The sequence below is a fragment of the Lagopus muta genome, chromosome 13 (assembly GCF_023343835.1).
Source record: "Lagopus muta isolate bLagMut1 chromosome 13, bLagMut1 primary, whole genome shotgun sequence".
Classification (NCBI taxonomy): Eukaryota; Metazoa; Chordata; class Aves; order Galliformes; family Phasianidae; genus Lagopus; species Lagopus muta.
Window position 1 is genome coordinate 8,899,224 of NC_064445.1, and position 20,734 is coordinate 8,919,957.

At 34.7% G+C, this 20,734-nt stretch overlaps 1 protein-coding gene across 4 annotated transcripts in view; it reads left to right on the forward strand.

Annotated features, from left to right (window-relative positions):
- Positions 1-20,734, forward strand: part of RPS6KA6 (ribosomal protein S6 kinase A6) — a 40,666-nt gene that overhangs the window by 14,152 nt on the left and 5,780 nt on the right. For 3 of the 4 annotated variants that reach the window (XM_048959456.1, XM_048959458.1, XM_048959455.1), the window contains exons 4-21: positions 1,459-1,540; positions 2,226-2,306; positions 3,239-3,318; positions 6,083-6,189; positions 6,449-6,486; positions 7,533-7,675; positions 8,461-8,531; positions 9,540-9,628; positions 10,189-10,253; positions 12,163-12,265; positions 12,759-12,883; positions 13,201-13,326; positions 13,819-13,908; positions 14,507-14,665; positions 15,095-15,256; positions 15,729-15,805; positions 17,447-17,564; positions 19,750-19,890. In XM_048959456.1, coding sequence (XP_048815413.1) covers positions 1,459-1,540; positions 2,226-2,306; positions 3,239-3,318; positions 6,083-6,189; positions 6,449-6,486; positions 7,533-7,675; positions 8,461-8,531; positions 9,540-9,628; positions 10,189-10,253; positions 12,163-12,265; positions 12,759-12,883; positions 13,201-13,326; positions 13,819-13,908; positions 14,507-14,665; positions 15,095-15,256; positions 15,729-15,805; positions 17,447-17,564; positions 19,750-19,890 — 1,857 coding nt within the window. Of the gene's footprint in view, positions 1-1,458; positions 1,541-2,225; positions 2,307-3,238; positions 3,319-6,023; positions 6,059-6,082; positions 6,190-6,448; positions 6,487-7,532; positions 7,676-8,460; positions 8,532-9,539; positions 9,629-10,188; positions 10,254-12,162; positions 12,266-12,758; positions 12,884-13,200; positions 13,327-13,818; positions 13,909-14,506; positions 14,666-15,094; positions 15,257-15,728; positions 15,806-17,446; positions 17,565-19,749; positions 19,891-20,734 lie in introns of all 4 variants that reach the window. The other variant, XM_048959457.1, reaches the window with a different exon arrangement.

The window sequence follows — 20,734 nt, forward strand, 5'->3', positions numbered from 1 at the left end:
AATTTGTCTGTGAATTAAATGGCGCTGAAGGAATTTTCACAATAGCATCTATTTTAGGTCCTTATTAGCTAGTATTTGCAACTAGAACATGAATTCCTTACGTGATCAGAAACTGCTAGATATTAAGCATTAGAATATTTGTTCAGGCTTATTGATGTTTTAATTTGTATTGTGAGTATAGTGATCTTATCTGATGTTTGAGTTACTGCCTTGACTATTGAGCATCAACATGGAGCAGTGCTGTAGATCAATCATTAGGCAAAACATTAATAAAAGCTTGATAACCAGGAAATATGATATGACTTCTTATTTCAGGCTCTCAGTAGAAAAAGAACATTTCTTCCAGCCCTACATGACTTCGTCAGTTATGTACAGTGTATGAGATTCTGATACCAGAATGAGCTTACAAGCGTGTCTCTTAATAATTTCTGGATATTTAATCACTTCTAAAGAAGCATATGTGTAAATAAATCAAATATCAAGGAAAATCTGAGTCTAAGTGATACCAGAGACAATTTGAGGTAGCTCTTCATATTCTCTTGTTATTTGAATATAAAAACTAAGAGGGGGGGAAAGTTGCTCAGAACTAAATTGTTATTATAGCAGCAATTATTAAGAACAGAAGCACTTACTAATCAATTTATAAAACTGAAAGACCTAGTCGTTAGAATATTAGTTGGTGGAGATGCATGTATTCGTGCTGCATTTTCTAATTAACATTATAAGTTTCTTAGTATTAGGTTATATACCATATAGTGTAAAAACCCCTTTGGTAAGAGTGGGAAAACCCATTGCTGTATCTTTTTCAGAGGGAGGGATTGCTTTGATCACAAATAGTAAGGTTTCCTTGCCTTTCTCTCACCATTCTTACAAAACTGATTAACATAACATGATGTGTACTTGGATCTCAAGTCTTAAGCCTCAAAAATCTTAGACTAAGCAATGGCAGACCAGATAGTCCTGCTATAGTTGTTTTCAAGGAAGTAAGAAAACCTCATGCTATCCAGGTATTCTATTTGATAAACATCTACTGGCTATAGGAAAGAATGTACTATTGAAGAAAGGTCTGTGTGCTTAAAAGAACTTGGTAGTGTATGTGCCTTTAACTTGACCAAGGTAGTGCAATTTTGTCTTTTCCTTAGAAGTGAATGCTTAGGGAAGAATACCAAAAGTTGTCTGAAAGTACTAAGAGGCCTGCAAATGCTTTGTGGTAGTTTTCTAGTTGCTTATCAATCTTGCTTATGCAAAAGGTCTTGTTGCAAATGTTTCATCTTTTCATTTTGTGGTGTTCTTGAGGAGTGGGATGGTGGCTAGGGATATGTTCTCTGTTCTCTGTCAGTACTGATGAAGTTAAAAGTAAGTGTTTAAAAAAAAAAAAGAGAGAGAGAAAAGGTTGATTTTAATATACATGTAAAATATTTCAAGTTGTGATTTTAAAGGCAATGTTTATATTACTAGGTCTTCCTTGTAAGGAAAATAATTGGTCCTGATGCTGGACAACTTTATGCAATGAAAGTATTGAAAAAAGCTTCTTTAAAAGGTTTGTCTGTTTTATTTAAACTTCATAAAGTTGGTTTTAAATGTGTCTTAAAAAATAGTTCTTTGATAAAGTACTTAAGAACAAAAATGTGAGCTCAAATCTGACCAGATGGCTTAATTATGTAGTAAAATGTCCTTTTTTCAGATTTTCAAACTGTATTATGTAATTCTGCTCAGTTTTGTGGTTTTTTTTTTTTTTTTTTTTTTTTTTTTTTTGCATTAGTGAACTGAGTAAGTGAGCTTAAACATTCAAGTTAAACTCTATTCTGGCTGAAATTCAAGTCATTAATTTTCATAGGTGCCCTAGTGAGGTAACTTAGAGATTTGTGGCTTTCAGGGGGTACTTTAATGGAGGCAATCCCAAACAAATGGGATGCGTTAGTACTTGAAGGGGGATAAAGTAATCTTAACAGGTGGAACATATGTATTTAGTACAAATAGTTCAGAAGTTAAACTTAGTTAAAACAGGAAGCTGAGACAGGTAAGGAAGAAAAGTCAGTTTTGATGTCTGAAAACACGTTCCATGGAAGACTTAAAAGTTAGATATGCTTTGTGCTAGTTAGATAACAATGCTTTGTGCTGTTAAAAAGGTATAAGTATTTTGGACAGTAAAGATGTTCCAGATTTCTGTTCTGTTTGTATTACACCCATTAAATTTTGTTACTGGTGCTCTTTTTTTTCCTCAGTTCGGGATAGAGTTCGTACGAAAATGGAGAGAGATATATTAGTAGAAGTAAATCACCCATTTATCGTCAAACTGCACTATGGTTGGTATTTTGCTTCAATTTTTTCATTACTTGAAGTGGTTTTAGCAACCTTAAGTAGCAAGGCTGAGAAAAGAATGTGTGTGTGTGTGTGTGTGTGTGTGTGTGTGTATATGTATTGTGGTTTAACCCAGTGAATTGCTTAAAAAATAATAAAAAAAAAAAACACCAAAACTTTAAAAGCAAAAAGAACAAACAAAGCAATTAGGTTATGCATCAATTGCTCACCACCTGGTGACTAGTGCCCAACTAGTCCCTAAGCAATGGCAGCTCCCCTCTTGGCCAATTCCCCCAGTCTTACTATTCAGCATGACTCCATGTGCCATGGAATATCCCTTTGGCCAGTTTAGGTTAGCTGTTCTAGCTCTATGCCCTCCCAGCTCCTTCTGCCCTCAGAGCATCCTTGCCTGTAGGGCCACATGAGAAGCTGGAACACCCTTGGCCTGTGCAAGCACTGCTCGGCAGCAGCTAAACAGAAATGCATTGTCAACTTTATTTTCATCCTAAATCAGCAGCATGACACTAGGAAGAAAATTAACTCTATCGCAGGTGAAACAAGAGCCTTAATATTAAATTTTCAATAAAGTACTTTTGAAAACTCTTCTTAAGAGTTCTGCAGAGACTTCTACATTTGAGTTAGACCAAAACAGCCATTAACGTACTTAGTTTCCCTGTTTGGCAAAGGAGAAATTAAACAATATTGTTTTAACAGTCTCTTATGACTAAGATTGTGTTCTTGTGAAGAAGCAAGCAAGGAGTCATTGATTAAAATTAAGCCTTGATTAGCAACTTATGTAATTTTCATGTTGGCTACTGAATTGTCAGCTCCAAAACAAAAGCATTGTTTCATCGAAGTCTCCTTGTTGTAAAAACATTCAGGTTTGTTTGGTAGATCACCTTCGTCACACAACTGTTGATTTTTATTTTTTTGAAAGCCTTTCAGACTGAAGGGAAGCTATATTTAATATTGGATTTTCTCAGGGGAGGAGATGTATTCACGCGATTATCCAAAGAGGTAAGTACCTACAATTTTATCTTAATTCAGTCATTCAGTCTTATAGAAGTTGCCTTTGACAGTATTAGGGTTCCTTTTTTTTTTTTTTTTTTTTTCCTTGCTGGTTGCCCTCATTATTCTGGTCATGGTCAAATTTTGAAGAACTTTGTTGTATTTTCCTTGCATATTGCAGAATAACAAGCTGTAACCTTAAATGTTTATTAGCTAGCAGCCTGAGCTTTTCTCTGGTATCTACAAGGGCCAGTTCTTTTGTCTAAAAATGTTTTGTTGCTTGGAAACCCAACTGAAGTAAGTTAAAATTCAACAAGCAGTTATATAGTTCTTGTGCTTGTAGTCAGTGTAGATGTTCCTTCAAACCTGCATCTCTAAGAGATTTCTTCTGCATTGTGAAATGAATCCCAGTGTTTAATCTCTCAAAGTTTGAGCATTTTTGAAGGCACTCCTCTGCCATCTAACTTTGGCACGTAACTGGAGCTATAACTTTTCATTTATGTTGCTTTCTTGGGAGAGAGTTACGGAGGAGGAAATGTGACACAGCCTGCCTCTTCCTTAGATTTGTCATAAAGTATTTTTTGTATTGTATGTATTTGTATTACCATATTTAAGATTTCTTTCTAGAAACCATATATAAAGCTCTAAATCTTTAATGGAAAATTTTCCAACAACTTTGCATTTAAAGAGCTTATCCAGCATTTTTAAAAAATGTAAATATGGAAGAAGTTACCCACTTTTTCCTCATTTAGGAAAGTATCTATCTGATTTGTTTTCTTTAATGGCATAGAGGTGGAGGTGGTTGTATCCTCAGTACCTAAGTCTATGAACTCCTCTACCCTCTTCCTATTTGAAAAAAAAAAAAAAAAAATCAAGTTTTACTAAATGTAATTTTTTTTTTTTTTAAGAAAATTGACCTTGGTAGAACATTGATCATCTCTAAGAAATGAGCTCTATTAATTTAAAGTTCTAAAAATAAAAATTATAAACTCTGTTAAGGGAATAGACATACTGTAGAAAGGATTATTGGAACTCTAGGTAGGAAAGGGGTCTGTCTCTGCTTTGACATAGACTGTCTGATTATAGAGGATGTTCTAGTAGAGTATGAAGAACTGTTCTTCTGCACTAACACAGCTAGGATTACTGACTATACTTTAACTAAGGGATGCAAGTTTATCTGTAATAAAGATAACTAGACGGCTGAATCAGCTGTGTACTCCCCTCAGGTATTAAAGAATTAATGATTGTGAGGTTATTCTCACAAACTTTATGCTTTTTTGAGGACTTCAGTTACCTGTTAAGATAGCTTCTAAATGTTTGCTATATAAATGTTTGCTATATCTATGTATAAGAGGAAATGGTGCCTGTTTTCTGTTATGAGGAAAGGATGTTTTCAAACATGCCTGTAATGCAAAGACAGATACATACAAATGTAAATTCCCCACAGCATTTCATACTTTCTATATGAGGATTATTTTAAGTTAATTGGGTTTAGTATGAGGTTATTAAAATGCTTTTGTTGGTGTTCTAAGTTCTAATGCAGGTATGGGAGTTTCAACTGTGGAAATTAAATGAGTAGTTAATGAGGTTTTCGTTGGTAAAATTTAATGACATTGACTTGCATTATATTTAATTTAACGCAAAGTAGTTTTTAAATGAAATTATTATTCCAAGGCTGTGGATTACCACTTAGCATTGTTATATTTTGAGATTTGCATTTTGACTGTTCCAAAGAATAATGTTATCTTTCCTTTTTGGATACAAATGAAAGATTCAACATTGCTATTAAAAAAAAAAAAAAAAAAAGTGAAATTTCTTGTGTGCTGTTTTTGTCATGTAACAACTTTATCATTCATACAATATGAATAACCGACACTGGAAATTGGAAACATTGGTAGTGCAACAGATTGATTATTGTGCAATTCAAAGTACTGATCAGTGTACTACTAAATCAGTAAGTCCAATGACTGTAATATGAAGTCTTATTACTTACTGTGCAGTTGAGATGGCTATTTTTGTTGCTAGTTCTTTTGAGAAATAGAGAATAGTTGACTTAATTTTTGGAATTGAATTTGAGGTTTTAAGCTTGCAGATTATTAGTTTATCTCATAATATCTAGAACTTGACAAAAGCCAAAGCAGACACAGTTATTGTATATGAAAATTAGTAACAACCAGCTGAGTGTTTTGGACAGAAAAAAAGCATCTCTATAAAATGTTGGGTATGCAAGTTCAGTTGGTTGTTCAGTGTCTTGGTAGGGCCTTTTAAATTTTAAGAGGGGATTAGGCTCTTCAGATCCTACTGCTAATTTTCTCATCCATTATTTTCACAAAATGTTTGACTTTACATCTAACTTTTTTCTGAATGCTTTTAATGGAAGTTGAAACACGTGGTGATAAAGGCAGAAAAATGGCTGCTTATATAAAAACTTAGGATGCAGTGGTAGGCAACTGTGTAGGATTGTGGCTGAAGGAATCCTAGAGGTCAGTAATACCAAATACAACAATTAAGTTAATTACCTTGAAAATTAGCCAATGCTCCGTGGTAACTGCAGTTATTTTTAAATATTGCAGATAGTTCTTGACGGTTATCATGATGATTAGTGTGTGTTATCATATAATATCTGTTAGGTACATTTCTGAATTATCATTTTATGAGTTACTGCTAAATCTTGTTTTGAAGTTAAGGCAGATAGGAAATTTTTTTTTTTTTAGATTGCAGTTTTAAAAATTGAAGACAAGATCAGAAGGTAAATCTATACAGTTCTTATTAGGTTATGTTTACAGAGGAAGATGTGAAATTCTACCTCGCAGAACTGGCCCTTGCTTTGGATCACCTTCACAGCTTGGGAATTGTATACAGGGACCTGAAGCCAGAAAAGTAAAGTAAAATGTATTTTACCACTCTTACGTGTATTTTGCTTGTTTGCTTTGTGTTTTCTGCTATAGTAATGTAAAAATTTGAAAATATTTTGGTAATTTTATTAAAATAAAATACATCTGTAACTTAAATGTAATACTGACTTTTTAATTTAATGATGGATGTTAGAGGAGATAAAAATTATGAACTACTACATTTTAAATGTTACATGAAATATTTCTGTTTATGTCTATTGGTGAATGTGAATTTTAATTTTCAGCATTTTGCTTGATGAAGCAGGACATATCAAGCTAACAGGTAGGTAACATTTATTAGTACAGCACTTTCTGTGAGTGTGTGTGTGTGTGTGTGTGTGTGTGTGTGTGTGTGTGTGTGTGTGTGTGTAAGCTTAATGAAGAACCCAAGAGATGTATAAGTAATAAATGAGGCCAGTCTGGTTAAAAGTTGCTGGTGAAGACTTTTTTCCTTTTTGTGCTCTTGGTGTAAAAAGGCTTTTAGATTATTATTATTATTATTGTTATTATGTTTTGGGCTTATCACTGTTTAAAAAAAAAAAAAAAATTTAGAAATTGCAGTAATGTGCTTTACAAGGAACAATGGAAATATGTCATCTAGAACTGAAGGATTTGGATATATGGAAAATATAAATGACTATGCATTTCTAAATATACTGTTTCGCTTTAAATGTAATAAATTTCATTTTATGTTTTGGTCTGTAGATACTGCTGTTAGATTCTGAGTGAAAAAACCTTTAAATTCTCAAAGACTTAATGGTGATGGAAAATTATAAAAGGCAACATTTTAAAAATTCTACACAATATACTTAAATTCAATCTTAATCCTTCCTTTTGAAAGCAAAGACTCATTAGGAATCCTTTCCCTCTTCAGAGAAGGGAACGCTGAGAGCCTTGTCTTGAGAATTGAACTAACGTCAGGGACTTTTTCCATCATTCAGTAGTACAGTCTACCTTCTACAAAATGCATTTATTTGTAATATTTTTGTGTATGAATTAAGCAGGTAGTAAGTAGGAAGTGAAAATTTCTGTTTATTGTAAGGTTCTGAGTAGGTAATGTTCAAAATACTGAGTTACTAATATTTTGAGTGGTAACACTGATGGCTAATCACTACTTTATAGAATGTCTCTGGCATATGGTGAACTAAATTTCTGATGTCTCTGGATATCTGCAGTGTCTTGTTTCATGAAGGATTAGGATAATGACACAATGTTCTTATAAGCAAGCAAACAGAATCTGTCAACGCTTTTATTTTGATAAGCTATTTACAGTATTGCTTTCTCTTAAAGTTCTTTACTGGCTGTGTTCTTGTAATGCTGTTGTTGTAGATTTTGGACTCAGCAAAGAATCAGTAGATCAAGAGAAGAAGGCCTATTCTTTCTGTGGTACTGTAGAATACATGGCACCGGAAGTAGTAAACAGGCGTGGGCACAACCAGAGTGCTGACTGGTGGTCCTTTGGTGTTCTTATGGTACTGTATGCTTTGCTGCTTACCTGGCTTAAGGGTCATAAATATGCTGCCGATGTTTGAAGTGAATGAAATAATGCCTAGAATAGATTTGTCCAGATTCAAGGAAGCTTAAGTGAGGGAGAGAGAAGTTGACAACTGGAGAGCTACTGAAATAGAAACTAATTTGAATAAAACTTTATAGCTGTACAGCACTGTAAGGAGTACTTGCTAGGAACCAAAAATCATGTACACGGTCCATTTAGTTGCTCAACAGTTGTCATAGTGTGAAACTTCAGTTTGTGTATTTATTCTCCATGCTACTTAAAAGCATAGAGTAAAAATGGATTATTAATTGTGTTTTTGTAAGAGTAGTGCCTAGCAGGCTAATTGTAGTGCAGCAGAGCAGTGAGCCAGTAATGCTAGCACTTACATGTTTGCTGTAATGTGTTAGAGCATCAGTGTGAAATATACGCATTGGCATTAAAAGTACTGTTTTAGAGCTTGTTCTTCTTGCTGCTTTCATGGTACAGCAACATCTAAAGTAAGGTTACAGAAGGCATTTTGTTACTCTACTTAAAGTAGCTTATGTAAGATATTCCAACATTATCGTTACCATACGTTTGCCACTATCATGTAAACTGCTGATTAAAAGCAATTTTGAGATTTATTGATTTTTTTTTTTTTAAAAATATCTTTAAAAGTTCATGCCAGTTTTCCTAATGTAGCAATGGGAAGAGTACACTACTTAGCACTTGAAGCGTCTGGGGGGAAAAATGTTGATTTAGATTAACATTTGTTCTTTTCAGTTTGAAATGCTTACTGGTACACTACCATTTCAAGGTAAAGATCGAAATGAAACTATGAATATGATACTGAAGTAAGTATATTTTATTACACTTTCTGAATTTCTAAAGAGTAATTTAAACACGTGTAACAGCTCTTGCTTGAGAGTATTAAAACTGGAACAGAAACACAAGCGCCCTGCACCCTCATGCACACGGAAATAAGGTTTAGATCCTAGATATGGAAATGCTGCTGAGTATCTGCAGGAATTAAAATCATAGGGATGAACTTTTATTTTCACTGTAGGATGTAATGAAAAATAATAATAGTACAGTGTATTAGAACAGCATTACTTGCCACTTCTGGTCTTATATATTGCTACTGTTACAGAATTCCTTGTTTTGTAAGCAGCAGTTAATCAGGTGTTTCTTTATGTACATATATATATGTATGGGGCACTTATGCGTTCACATTTTCATTTTACATTACCTCAGTTGCCACTTAACTTGTCTAACAGGACTAACTGGGTAAGCTGGTAACTTCTAAGGGAAGCTGTTAGGCAAACGTTCTCACCTTTGTTTGTGCTTAGTTAACAAAGAATTTCCTTTGGACCACATGCAGAGCCTTGGGCCTTTTGAGGGGGTGATAGTTAAGAAAGGGATGAAGGAGCAGCTCTGTTAACATGGTAGTTTGCATTTGTAGTGTTGCTTACTGTGAAAGGTTCACAGTCACTTCAGGGGCTAATAGCTAGTCAAGTAATTTGGAATTTGAGTTTCTTCAAACTTTATGTCTAGTTTGGTGACAACATACTGGTGACTTGAAGATATTTTTGAACTGCTTACATGTTCCAAGATAATTGTTTTACTTAGTTCTAGCATAAAACTTGTTTAGGGGACTTGGAGAGAGTATTATTTATTTTTAGTGTGTTTTTGTTTGCTTTTGGTAACCATTGATGTATAAAGTGAAAGTGAAAAGCAAATGAGTTAAATGTGTATACTGTGCAAGAACTTAGAATAAATCCTTAATGCATCATGTAATGCAGTGAAGCCACTCTTCTCACTACGATAAATTTTGTTTTCTTACTTTTTCTGTTTTCCTCTAGAGCAAAACTCGGTATGCCTCAGTTCCTCAGCCCTGAAGCACAAAGTCTTCTGAGGATGTTATTTAAAAGGAACCCATCAAATAGATTAGGTGGGTCAACTTGTTTGGATCATTGAAATGAAAATCAGTGGGCTGAGTTTGTTACTTAAGGAAAACAGCTGCTGGGGATTTTTCAAGCTTTGGTGTTGATGATCAGTAAAATTTGACTTCTGGTCCATTTCTTGGCAGCTTAGGTCATGAGTTCTTGCATCTGGTTAATGAATGATTATTTTCTTGAACCAGTGACTCTTTTAGCATTGAGAATAAAACTGACCAAGTATTGACATTCTGTATTTATGGGCTTTGTTTATTCTCATGTACCTCATCAGGGAGGCAAATATGCTTAGTGAAGTATTTTGTATCCTTGAAATATTTCTGATTTTTAGCAGTTCTTCCTATGAAAAAAAAAAAAAAACAAACCAACAACAACAAAAAAAAAAAAATAAAAAAACCAAACCTTACGCAAGATTAAAAAAAAAAAAAAAAACAACCAAAAAAAAAAAACCCAAACAAACAAACAAACAAAAAAAACACTAAGCATCTTTTCATGTAATTTTGTTCAAAGACTTCACCCAAAAAGAGTTTTTTAATTGAATATTTTCTTTGTTCAGGAGCCGGTTCAGATGGAGTTGAAGAAATCAAGAGGCATCCTTTTTTTTCTACTGTCGACTGGAATGTAAGTACAAAATGATCTGAATTACAGACATAATAAATATCTGAATAAAAGATAACACAAAATTATCTTTCAGTTTGTGTATGTGTCATAGCTTACAGGTATTTGTATCTGAATAGGATACAGTAAATACTGCAGTACTGCTGACTGTTAACATTCAGGCTTCTGCTGTAATCTTGGTTGGATCTGGAGCTGTAGTGTTTATGGTATACAGTAATTAATTATAAAGTGGGCATTTAATTGTTCAGTAATTAAAGTTGCAACATTCTGAATTTTAAACTGTCTCTTACAACATCTGTACTTGGTAGAGAGGGTGTTGGCATTCACTGTGTGCAAGAATCATTCTCTGGAATAAATGTCCATCCAGTTGAAGCACGTCTCTTGCCTTCTGTGCCAGGCACGAAACCTCACTGTGACTGTCGCTTTCTTTGGCTTGACTGTAGTTAGCTGTAGCACACTGCGGTCTGACTAGTCATATTCCACGCAGTTGAAGTATTGATTGTGGTGCTCTGAGTTGATCAGATTACTGTCTTGAGTTCATGGCTGCTTTCTTATGTTTTTATCACCTTGATGTGATGCCTTTTTTAGATGTGTTGCCCAGAAACATTTGCAACAAGTGAAGATACTCTGTAAACACTCCTTTACTATAATGCCTTTGAAAGGGTAGATGGAACAGTAGCTGTGCTGACCAGGCTACCTGCAATGCTAGTCAATACTGTGCTTAACTGTTTTAAAGCCTATTGTCATTGTCCTTCTCTTTTATTTACTTCTGAGAAGTTGGCTTTCTAGCTGTGCTTATGCAGCGTCTCCATAGAGAGTCCAGATTAGCAAGCAGAGTTTTAAGTAATGGGAGTATTGTATGTGAATGTACTTAGTGAGAGAAGACTGTTTTAATATGGTCTTAAGTTAGCTAGTGTTTTTTGGAGAGGGCTGAGCTGGAAATAAACACAAGCAAGCAAATTCAAAAACTCTGCCGTTCTGACTCTTGTATTTATTTGGCTATGGTGGTATTGATGAACACTTCTGTGTTTTATTTCATTTTCTTTGGGATGAGTACAGGTCTCTCTTTCTTGTATATTCCTGGTTTTGGCTAGGGGGAAGTACGTTCGTTACTGAAATATTACCTGCAGAGAGGTCTGACAGTGCAAGACAAATGCCAAGAAAAAACATTCTCAGAACTTCCTGAGCCTAGCATGGGGTTTTGACATCATTTAATGTGAAATTTTCTGTAACTATAAACTAGACTTACTTTGCTGGTTTGTTATCCTTTGGCAAAGCATTTTTTCTAAAGCCTATCGAGTGAACAAGAAGAAAATGAGGAGCCTTTTCTTTCTCTCATTTAGGCTTAGTTGAGTAGGTCAGGAAAAACCTGGAATAGTTGCTTTGGGAATTGGCAGTACCTTGCTAAAAGGAATGTATCTGTCACTTGTCAGAGCTGCTTCTATTCTGGGTCCAAGACAAAAGCAAAGACTGTATCCCACATCTTTCCAGTTTGGATATTTTGGGATGGTAGCAACTGTGTGAAATGGCAATGAACTAGATGTGAGATGAAGATGGAAGATGCGCTGTGACCGTTCATCTGAATAAGCGAGAGAAGAAGTAGGGGATAAGCGGCAGCCTGCTGCCCTAGTTTGAAAAGTGCAGACTTGGTAGACAAAACAGATTCAGAAGAGCAAGAAAAGAAGTATTGTTTGACTTGCTGAGTAATGTTTCCATAATGTTTCAAATTGAAGACGTATAAATATAACTTCATTTTTGCATGTGTATGTGCTTTTTCTGATTACTGTATTATTCACTCTTTCAGAAAACTGTTCTAATACAAGGTGATGCTTGAGTTGCCTTTAGCTTGGTGAAATTACAGCAACCAAAGTTTCATTTACTCTTAATTAAGACTTTTGTCATCCTACTACAGAAACTGTTCAGAAGAGAAATTCAACCCCCGTTTAAACCTGCTTCTGGAAAACCAGAAGATACCTTTTGTTTTGATCCAGAATTCACAGCAAAAACACCAAAAGGTAAATATGCGTCCACTGTTTTTAAGTTGGTGAGTGTTATGGGTTTATAGGGGTCAAATGAAATTTTTTAATGTGGTGTGTGCTAAATTAGGTGATTGGAGCTGGTGAGATGAATTTCATGATGTAAAATATAAGTAAACTCAATACCTTCTTAAGTCACTGTAGCATTTATTATTAACATAGTATTTTTTTTGTTCTTTCTTTTAATTGCTGTTTCTCTAGATGTGATGACAAGGAAGGTGGAAGGCAAGACCAGCTCTGTTATAATGAGAATAGCTGTTAATTTCATCTTAAATGTGTCCAGGCTTCCCTTTCCTTTAGTTTGCTGAAAGAAAGGAAAAAAGACAAAAACCAAGGCAGATAACAGGATAGGAATCTTATTCAATGCATAGTGCTACTTTTGTTCTCCTTTCCTCAATCTTTCTCCTAACATGCAAACAGTCAAAAGTAGCTTTAATTTTTAGTCCTGCTAATCAAATGTGTATGCAACTAGATTCTCCAGGAGTTCCACCCAGTGCGAATGCACATCAGCTCTTTAAAGGATTTAGTTTTGTTGCAACAACTACTGTAGAAGATCATAAAATATCACCACTCACCAACATACTGCCAATAGTACAGGTAAAAATTTTTTTTGGTAAACTTTTTTCAAATTCCAGAACCTAACATTTGCAGTCTGTTATTTTATGTTGTGGAGTCCATTATAAAATATTCTATTGAATCATTTTAATAATGCCTATTTTAACTCCAGAATTGGGGATGTGGGGAGGAGAATCTTTCTGGTTTGAGTATTCAAAAGAAAGCACTGGCAAGCTTAAAAATAAATAAATAAAACAAAAAAGACAAAACAAAAAAACCTTTGCTGTTGAAAATAGTACTGTTACAAAGAGTTCTTGATGTACTGTTACAAGAGTTCTTGTATGTGTTTGTTTCTAAAGCAACTTCATGGGAACAGTGCGCAGTTTACTGACGTATATGAACTGAAGGAGGATATCGGTGTTGGTTCCTACTCTGTTTGCAAGCGATGTGTACACATAGCTACCAGTATGGAGTTTGCTGTAAAGGTATTTTGAATAGACTTCATTGCCTTCTTTTGTAGCAGACGTTAATTTAAATGCCGGTTCTCCAGTTCCTGTAGCTGTTAGTATACTGTGAACAATGAGTGTTCTTCATTAAGTGAAACTGCATATATAGGCTTCTATAGTTCTTTTTGTTGGTGAAGTTGTGGCATTGAGGAATTGGCTTTTGAAATTACAGCTTTGAAGCTTGAGAATATTGTATTGTGAGGAACACATCTGAAGTAAACTAGGTGAGATCCACGAGGTTGGGGCTAGGCTGCTAGGCTGCTATGCTTCAGACAGTTAAGTCAGTTTCTTTGCCCACTGGAGCAGAATAGACAATGATACAAACCTTAACTGGTAGCAGAGATGGAACAAGAACTGAGTAAACAGAGATGTGAAGCTGGAAGATGAAATTAATCACTATAAATAAGCATTAAGCTCTTGCAATTTTTGAAACTTGCCAAGATTTTTTTTTTTGTTACTTTTATTTTTCAGATAATTGATAAAAGCAAGAGGGATCCCTCAGAAGAAATTGAGATTCTCATGCGTTACGGACAGCATCCAAACATTATAACTTTAAAGGATGTAGGTACCTTTGTCTCTTACTTTGTTACAAAATATACAATAAATAAACATAGATATAGGGAGTTTATTGGGGCTTATAAACTTTTTTTACATAGCAAAATACATGTATTGATCTGTCTGTATAATAATTGTTTCTTTCTAAATTGTCTGGATACTGATATTTTCTGTTTAATGAACGTAAAATGAGAAATGATGTACCTGTTAAAAGTCATATTTTTCTTATTTCAAATATGTCTTGGTAATTGAATCTGAAAATACAATTGCATGTGTCGTGTATGCAAAGTGTCAGCAGATAACAAACCATCTATGGGAGGGGGAAAAGGAGTAGGGAATGGTAGAGCTCTTACAAACAGAAGTTCCTAGACTGAGGAAGTATTATTCTAAGTCATGATTTAATGATTTATTATCTCAACTTCTCACAGAATAACATATAGGGTTGCTTTATTCTTCAGACTTTAAAGCTTTTGAATTATGGATTTAAATTTGACAGTCCCTGCTGTTTGAGCAGTATAGTCTATAACTTCTAGATTTTTCAGGATCTGTAATTACAGATGACGTAGTTGAATGTGTGTGTATATATGTGCTTGTTCAACTTCAGGTGTATGATGATGGTAGATTCATATACCTCGTCACTGAGCTGATGAAGGGAGGAGAGCTGCTTGATCGAATTCTTAGACAAAAGTTCTTCTCAGAACGAGAGGCTAGCGCTGTATTATATACTATCACTAAGACTGTGGACTACCTGCACTGCCAAGGAGTGAGTGATCTCTTTTGTCACAGCTTCATTCACGTTGCTTTGAATTAACAAACACATCTTATGTGCTTTTCTTATGGCAGAAAGGAAGACTTGTGTTTTTTGTTTTTTTTTTTTTTTAAAAAGAAATAATTAGCAACCCATCCTACCTATTATTATTCTGCAAGCCTTTTTAACTTGTACAGATAATGAAACAGACAATAGTTGTTCACTTATGCTTGTTTGCAAGTTGGTTCTGTTAATTCCATTTGCATTATGAGCCAGTAGGCTTTCAGTTTAATTTAAACAAAATTTTTGTTACTTGAAACTTGGATAATAGTGTAGAACTGTTAATAGGTGTGCTAATGTAGAGTATTTTATAAATAACAAAACTGCACGTCCATGTGTTTGTTTGTCATCTAAATGATGGCTTTTAAAATTTCTTGTTTAAAGGTAGTGCATCGAGACCTTAAACCTAGTAATATTTTATATATGGATGATTCAAATAATGCTGATTCTATCAGGATTTGTGATTTTGGATTTGCAAAACAACTTCGAGGAGAAAATGGGCTACTTCTAACTCCGTGCTATACTGCAAACTTTGTGGCACCAGAGGTATCTTAAACTGCCATGTGTCTTCTGTGCTGTTTTTGATGCATCAACTTACTTTAAAAAAAAATAATAATAATTTAAAAAAAAAAAAAATACAACGCTTCTAAATAGTTACAAAAAAAAACCACAAAAAACTGCTAGTTTTCCTTAGATATAGTTATGCACCAGACTTTATTAAGTACTTATATGTTTATAATAAGCCTGCTTTAAAAAGGTTAACTTTAAAAGGATTTACCTTCAGGAAATAAGGATGGATTTGAATCTTAAGATAATTTTCTGGAAACAAGAAATATTGTAGATAGTAACTGTAACTTGTATATAGAACAACTAATGATGAAACTTCAACCTATACTGGGACTGACTTATCCATCCATAGCTTGTGTGTGTAGTGGTAGTGGTTTGGGGTTGCATGTGGGGGCTTTTTCTTGTTGTTTTTCATAAATGGAAAGTCTCAACACTTCTTTTTTTCCCCAAGGTTCTCATGCGGCAGGGATATGATGCTGCTTGTGACATATGGAGCTTGGGTGTTCTCCTTTACACAATGTTGGCAGGGTGAGGAAATATTAGGGTTTTTTTCTTACCTACAACTTCAGCATGCTGCACAAATCCCTGCTTCTATTAAAATTTTGAGAGATTGCTTCACTCATTTGAATGCAGAACAAAAAACACTCAAGTGGAACTGGAAGCTGTGAGTTAAAGGCATACAGAAACTAGGTTTATCTTATAGTTAGTTTCAGGACTTCTTTCTTTCCTAGTACATGGCCAGAGGATGCCAAAGACTTACTCTAGTTTATGAAAGATAATTTAGTCTGTAAAAGTATGTCTAGTTTCTGCTTTCTAATCCTTCTGCCCCTTCTTTTGCCCCCCATAGTGCCCTTGTAGTCAACTCATGTATCATCTTCTGCAAGCTTGGCTCATGACCCTTTTACAGAATTCTCTGACTTGTAAACTTTTAATTCTAAGCATTCATTAAGCACTATAAAGCACTTAAACGAATAACTTTTATAAACTTGCTAAGGAATTCTCTTCTGATAGGTATAAAAATAAGTTTTGTTATACAGATAAATATCTATTGGGAACTGTTCTTCATCATATTGTGCTTTTCTGTGTAAAATCACTACTACCACTATGGTTTTTGTCATCAAGCTCAGCTCACTGCATGACTGATGTGCAACCATGCAGATCTTGGGCAGTATGCTGCCTGTGAAGTTAAGAAACATTGTCTGAACAGGAAGATATGGCAGGTAACAAGAACAGGAGAAGAACAGTCCAGCGTGATTTCCTAGCTTTCTTTTTTGATCCCCTTAATCATATCATTTCAAGTACCAGAATTAACCCGGCTGGGAGTCTTCCTAAACATTTGCTGATGATGCTGGTTGACCTTTCTTCTATGTAGAGCTTTCAAAGTGCTAAGATGTGATGCATTAAGTTTTATTACTTCATCTTGCTGATTTGAAATCTAAGAGGTATTAAAAAAATATAATTAATCTGAGTAACATTTGGCTGTTATTATTAAAACTAACTTCATATTAGCCTGTGATCATAGAAGATGCCAAAGCATTATAATACTTCTGATATTTGCATAAGGTGTGTATTTAAGTCATTCAGGTATTTTTTTGAATTCTTTACAGTAGGAATTTTAGAAAAATAACCTGAATTTACAGAAATCCAGTAAGTTATTTAAAAAAAAAAAATCAAAACCCAATGATCTTGTAGTGTAAGCCTTACTAACTTTTAGTGTTGGTGCTTTTTGTTTTTTTAATCAAAAATATTCTTGCAGTTTTGCCATGGAGATATGTGCATGTTTTGCTCTGTGTCTAAATGTACACACATTCCCAACACTATTACTCTAGCCTCACTAGTCTTTCTGTTAGTGGGTTTCAATTGCTTTGAATGCTTACTCTATACCATAGTTTTTGTTTTTATGAATCCTTTCTGTTTAATTTCTAAGTCTTCACCAGTTAGAATGCATTGTTAAGAAGTTAAAGCATCTTTTCAATCTGCATTTCTCATTTATTCGATGTAACTATAATTATGGGCAAAAGAAAATGTGGTAGCATTTCATCTTTGAAACTAAGTATTGATAGAATGTAATATCTCTGTCAGTGGAATATTTACTCAGGATGGTTTATGAGGTTTTATCAATTCCTTAGTTTCTTACCTATGAGGTTTTTTGTTTCTCCCTTTCAATAGCTATACTCCATTTGCAAATGGTCCTAATGATACTCCTGAGGAGATCCTGGTACGGATAGGCAGTGGAAAATTCTCATTAAGCGGAGGCAACTGGGACACTGTTTCTGATGCAGCAAAGGTATAAATTTTTTAATGCTTTTTTTTCCCCTTTGTAACTTTGTGGTGTTTAAAAGAACAGCTATTGATCTTACTAAAATGTATTAGGCTAACGCAGTAGTTTGCTATTCTTAACAGCAGTATTACAGTAAAGTCTGCAGGTATCTAGTTGTGCCAGGGGAGGTTAAGTTTAGATATCAGGAAAAACTTTCTGTAAAGAAGGGTGTTAAGCACTGGAATGGGCTCTTCAGGAAGGTGGTTGAGTCACCATCCCTGAATGTGTTTAAAAACAGTTTGGATGTGGTGCTCAGGGATGTGATTTGTTAAAATGAGGGCAGTATGGTTAGGTTCTGGTTGGACTTGATTCTGAAGGTTTTTTCCAACCTAAGGAATTCTGTGATTCTATGTTCAAAAGCAGTATCATCTTAGAGTAGGTAGCTCAGGGCTTAAATCTGATCTTGAAAACCTCCAAGGTTTTTTGTACAACCTGGCCAGGCAGCTTTTACTGTGTAAATGAGGAAAAATCTCCTCTTGGTTTCAAGTAACATCTTTTGTGGAACATCTCCTAGTTTTTCTCAGCCTTAATTCTTTTGGCCTCGGTAAAGGAGTTCTGTTACCTCCCTCAACCTACTTATTATGCTTCAACCCAAGATGCTGTCGGACTTCTTGGATGTTGAGTCATGCTTGTAGTTCAGCTTGCTGTCCTATCTAGACCTCCATGTCGTCTTCAGCAAAGCAGTTCCCCAGATAGTCAATAGATAGTCAATCCCCAGCTTGTCCTTGGCAAGGATTTCTTCCATCCCAGGTAGAGGACTCTGAATTTGTTGTTGTTGAATTTTGTAAGGTTCTGGCTGGCTCATAATTCTATCCTGCCTGGCTCCCATTGGATAGCTGCCAGCCCTTCAATTTACCAGCTTTTAGTGAGAACTGAACTAGAAGTATACAGTAAAAGCCTGAGAGTTACGCACTGTTACTTCCTGCAGGTCACTAACTTGGGATCTATCTTTCTTAATCTAATTTAGACTTTCCTAATCTTTTTAGTCATCGTTTTTATTGGACCAAAACCAGATGTATATGGCATTGCTTGTATTTTATTTTAATTTTTGATTTTAATTGTATTTTAATGGTAAAGTAATTCTTCCATTTATCTTTGTTCTAGTAGCAACTTACTCTGCATTGATATGTTTATTGCTATAGTACGGGTTCAGTTCACGCTTTTAACTTGTTCAACATTGAATTTGTCAGGTCTTCACTGCTTTTGTTTTTACTTTCAAACATTAAACTAATACTTCAATATGTTTGAATATCTTGCAAATCTTTATCAGCTTGATTATGATGTTGTCCTCTTATTTGAAGACTGAATTACAATTGCAGTATGTGTTCAAGGGGTTTAGTGTTGGCCTGCCTCTGTAGGTATCTTAGTCACCATTTTTTTTTACCTTTTATAAATCTTAGCATTAATACTGTCTCTTCCTGATCTTTTGGAACTGCATAGCTTGTGCATTTCAATAGGAGTGATTCAGAATACTTGTTTGCTAATTCTCTTATCCACAAGTAATTAATTTGTATATAGTCATAAATGTTTAATGTTTTGTGCCTAAACAAAAGGAACATCCTGTCAGCTTGTTCATGTTTAGTTTTCTTTAAGTTCTTCCTGTCTTTATTCCTCTGCCTTTCCTATTTAACTCACCTTTTGACCAACATTGAATTCATAGCTTATTACCAGTGCCTCTAAACAAAGAAAAATGTCCATTCTTATTTGATTTTACTCTTTACGTACCTTGTTGAAAGCAAATTATTTTGCTAATATATAGCTGTATATGAATTCAACTGTAATGCATAGTCAGCAGATCCCAGGTGTGTAGTGTGAATGTGGATTGATATCTGCCAATAGTTTTCTTCCATAAAATCTTTCTGCTAAATTCTAACAGTATTTCTAGTCTTTCATAGAGCATGTTAGTAATGAACAAACTGAAATGTAAAGCACAGAAACAAGTTTCTTTACAATAAAAGCTTGCTTTGTTAAACTGATTACAGTACAACACATTGTTTTCAGACTTCTGTAGTGTCAGGGCACAAAATGATCTACTGATGTTTTTGTTTGTGTTGTGTTAATCCCTGCCACATTTTTTTTATTACTGCCGTAATTAAAATATACATTAAAATTGTTTTAATTAAATAGCATGTATCTTTTCATTTTTATTTAGGACTTGTTATCACATATGCTTCATGTAGATCCGCATCAGAGATATACAGCAGAGCAAGTATTAAAGCATTCATGGATAGCCTGTAGAGACCAGTTGCCCCATTATCAACTAAACAGGCAAGATGCACCACATCTAGTAAAGGTAAAACAACCAGAGGACTGTATATTGCTTGAATTAATGGATGTGCAATGATTTGGTATCACTTTGAGAGTTTACTGACAGAACTGATTTTGAACTTAGTTTTTTTCTTTGCCGGTATGTACATCTTCATTTAAGTTATTTAAGCAAACAAGCAATTTTTTTTAACCTGTGTGTGAGGGAAGAAATATTTGTTCATTCTTCTTGTGCTTTCATAGATAAAGGTAGCTTTTGGCCCTACAAGAACCAGATATCTCAGTTATCTGAAATTTCCACAGATCTCCTATCATTCTTATTTGAGAAATTCAGGCCTTGGAACAGGCTTCCCAGGGCAGTGGGCACAGCACCAAGCTGCTGGAGCTTGAGGAAGCAGTTGGACAGTGCTCTCAGACATAGGGTTTGAATTCTGTGTGGAGCCAGGAGTTGGACTCAATAGTCCTTGTGGGTTCCTTCCCACTACAGGTATTCTGTGACGACATCTGGGATTTGTTTCTGTGACCAGATCATGTTTCCTAAGTAAATTATCAAGCTACAGTTTTTGCACTTGTTTTATGTGTTCAGTTTGTATCTGTGATTCTGACTTACAACACACAAGCATGTTCTACTGTAAACAGCTTATACAGCTTGCTTTTTAATCTAACAAAATTGAATAAGGAGCTGTGAAAGCCAGTCTTAGTAGTGTTGTGTTCATAAGTCAGGACCTGAATAGCCACTTAAGGGGCTGTATTTCATAAACTGATGCTATTTGTTGCTTGGAAGGTACCAAGTCTGACTCACATTAAAAGGTAACCACTATATTTAAGGAATGTTAAATAAATAAATACACAGCAAAGGAACAGCAACGTTA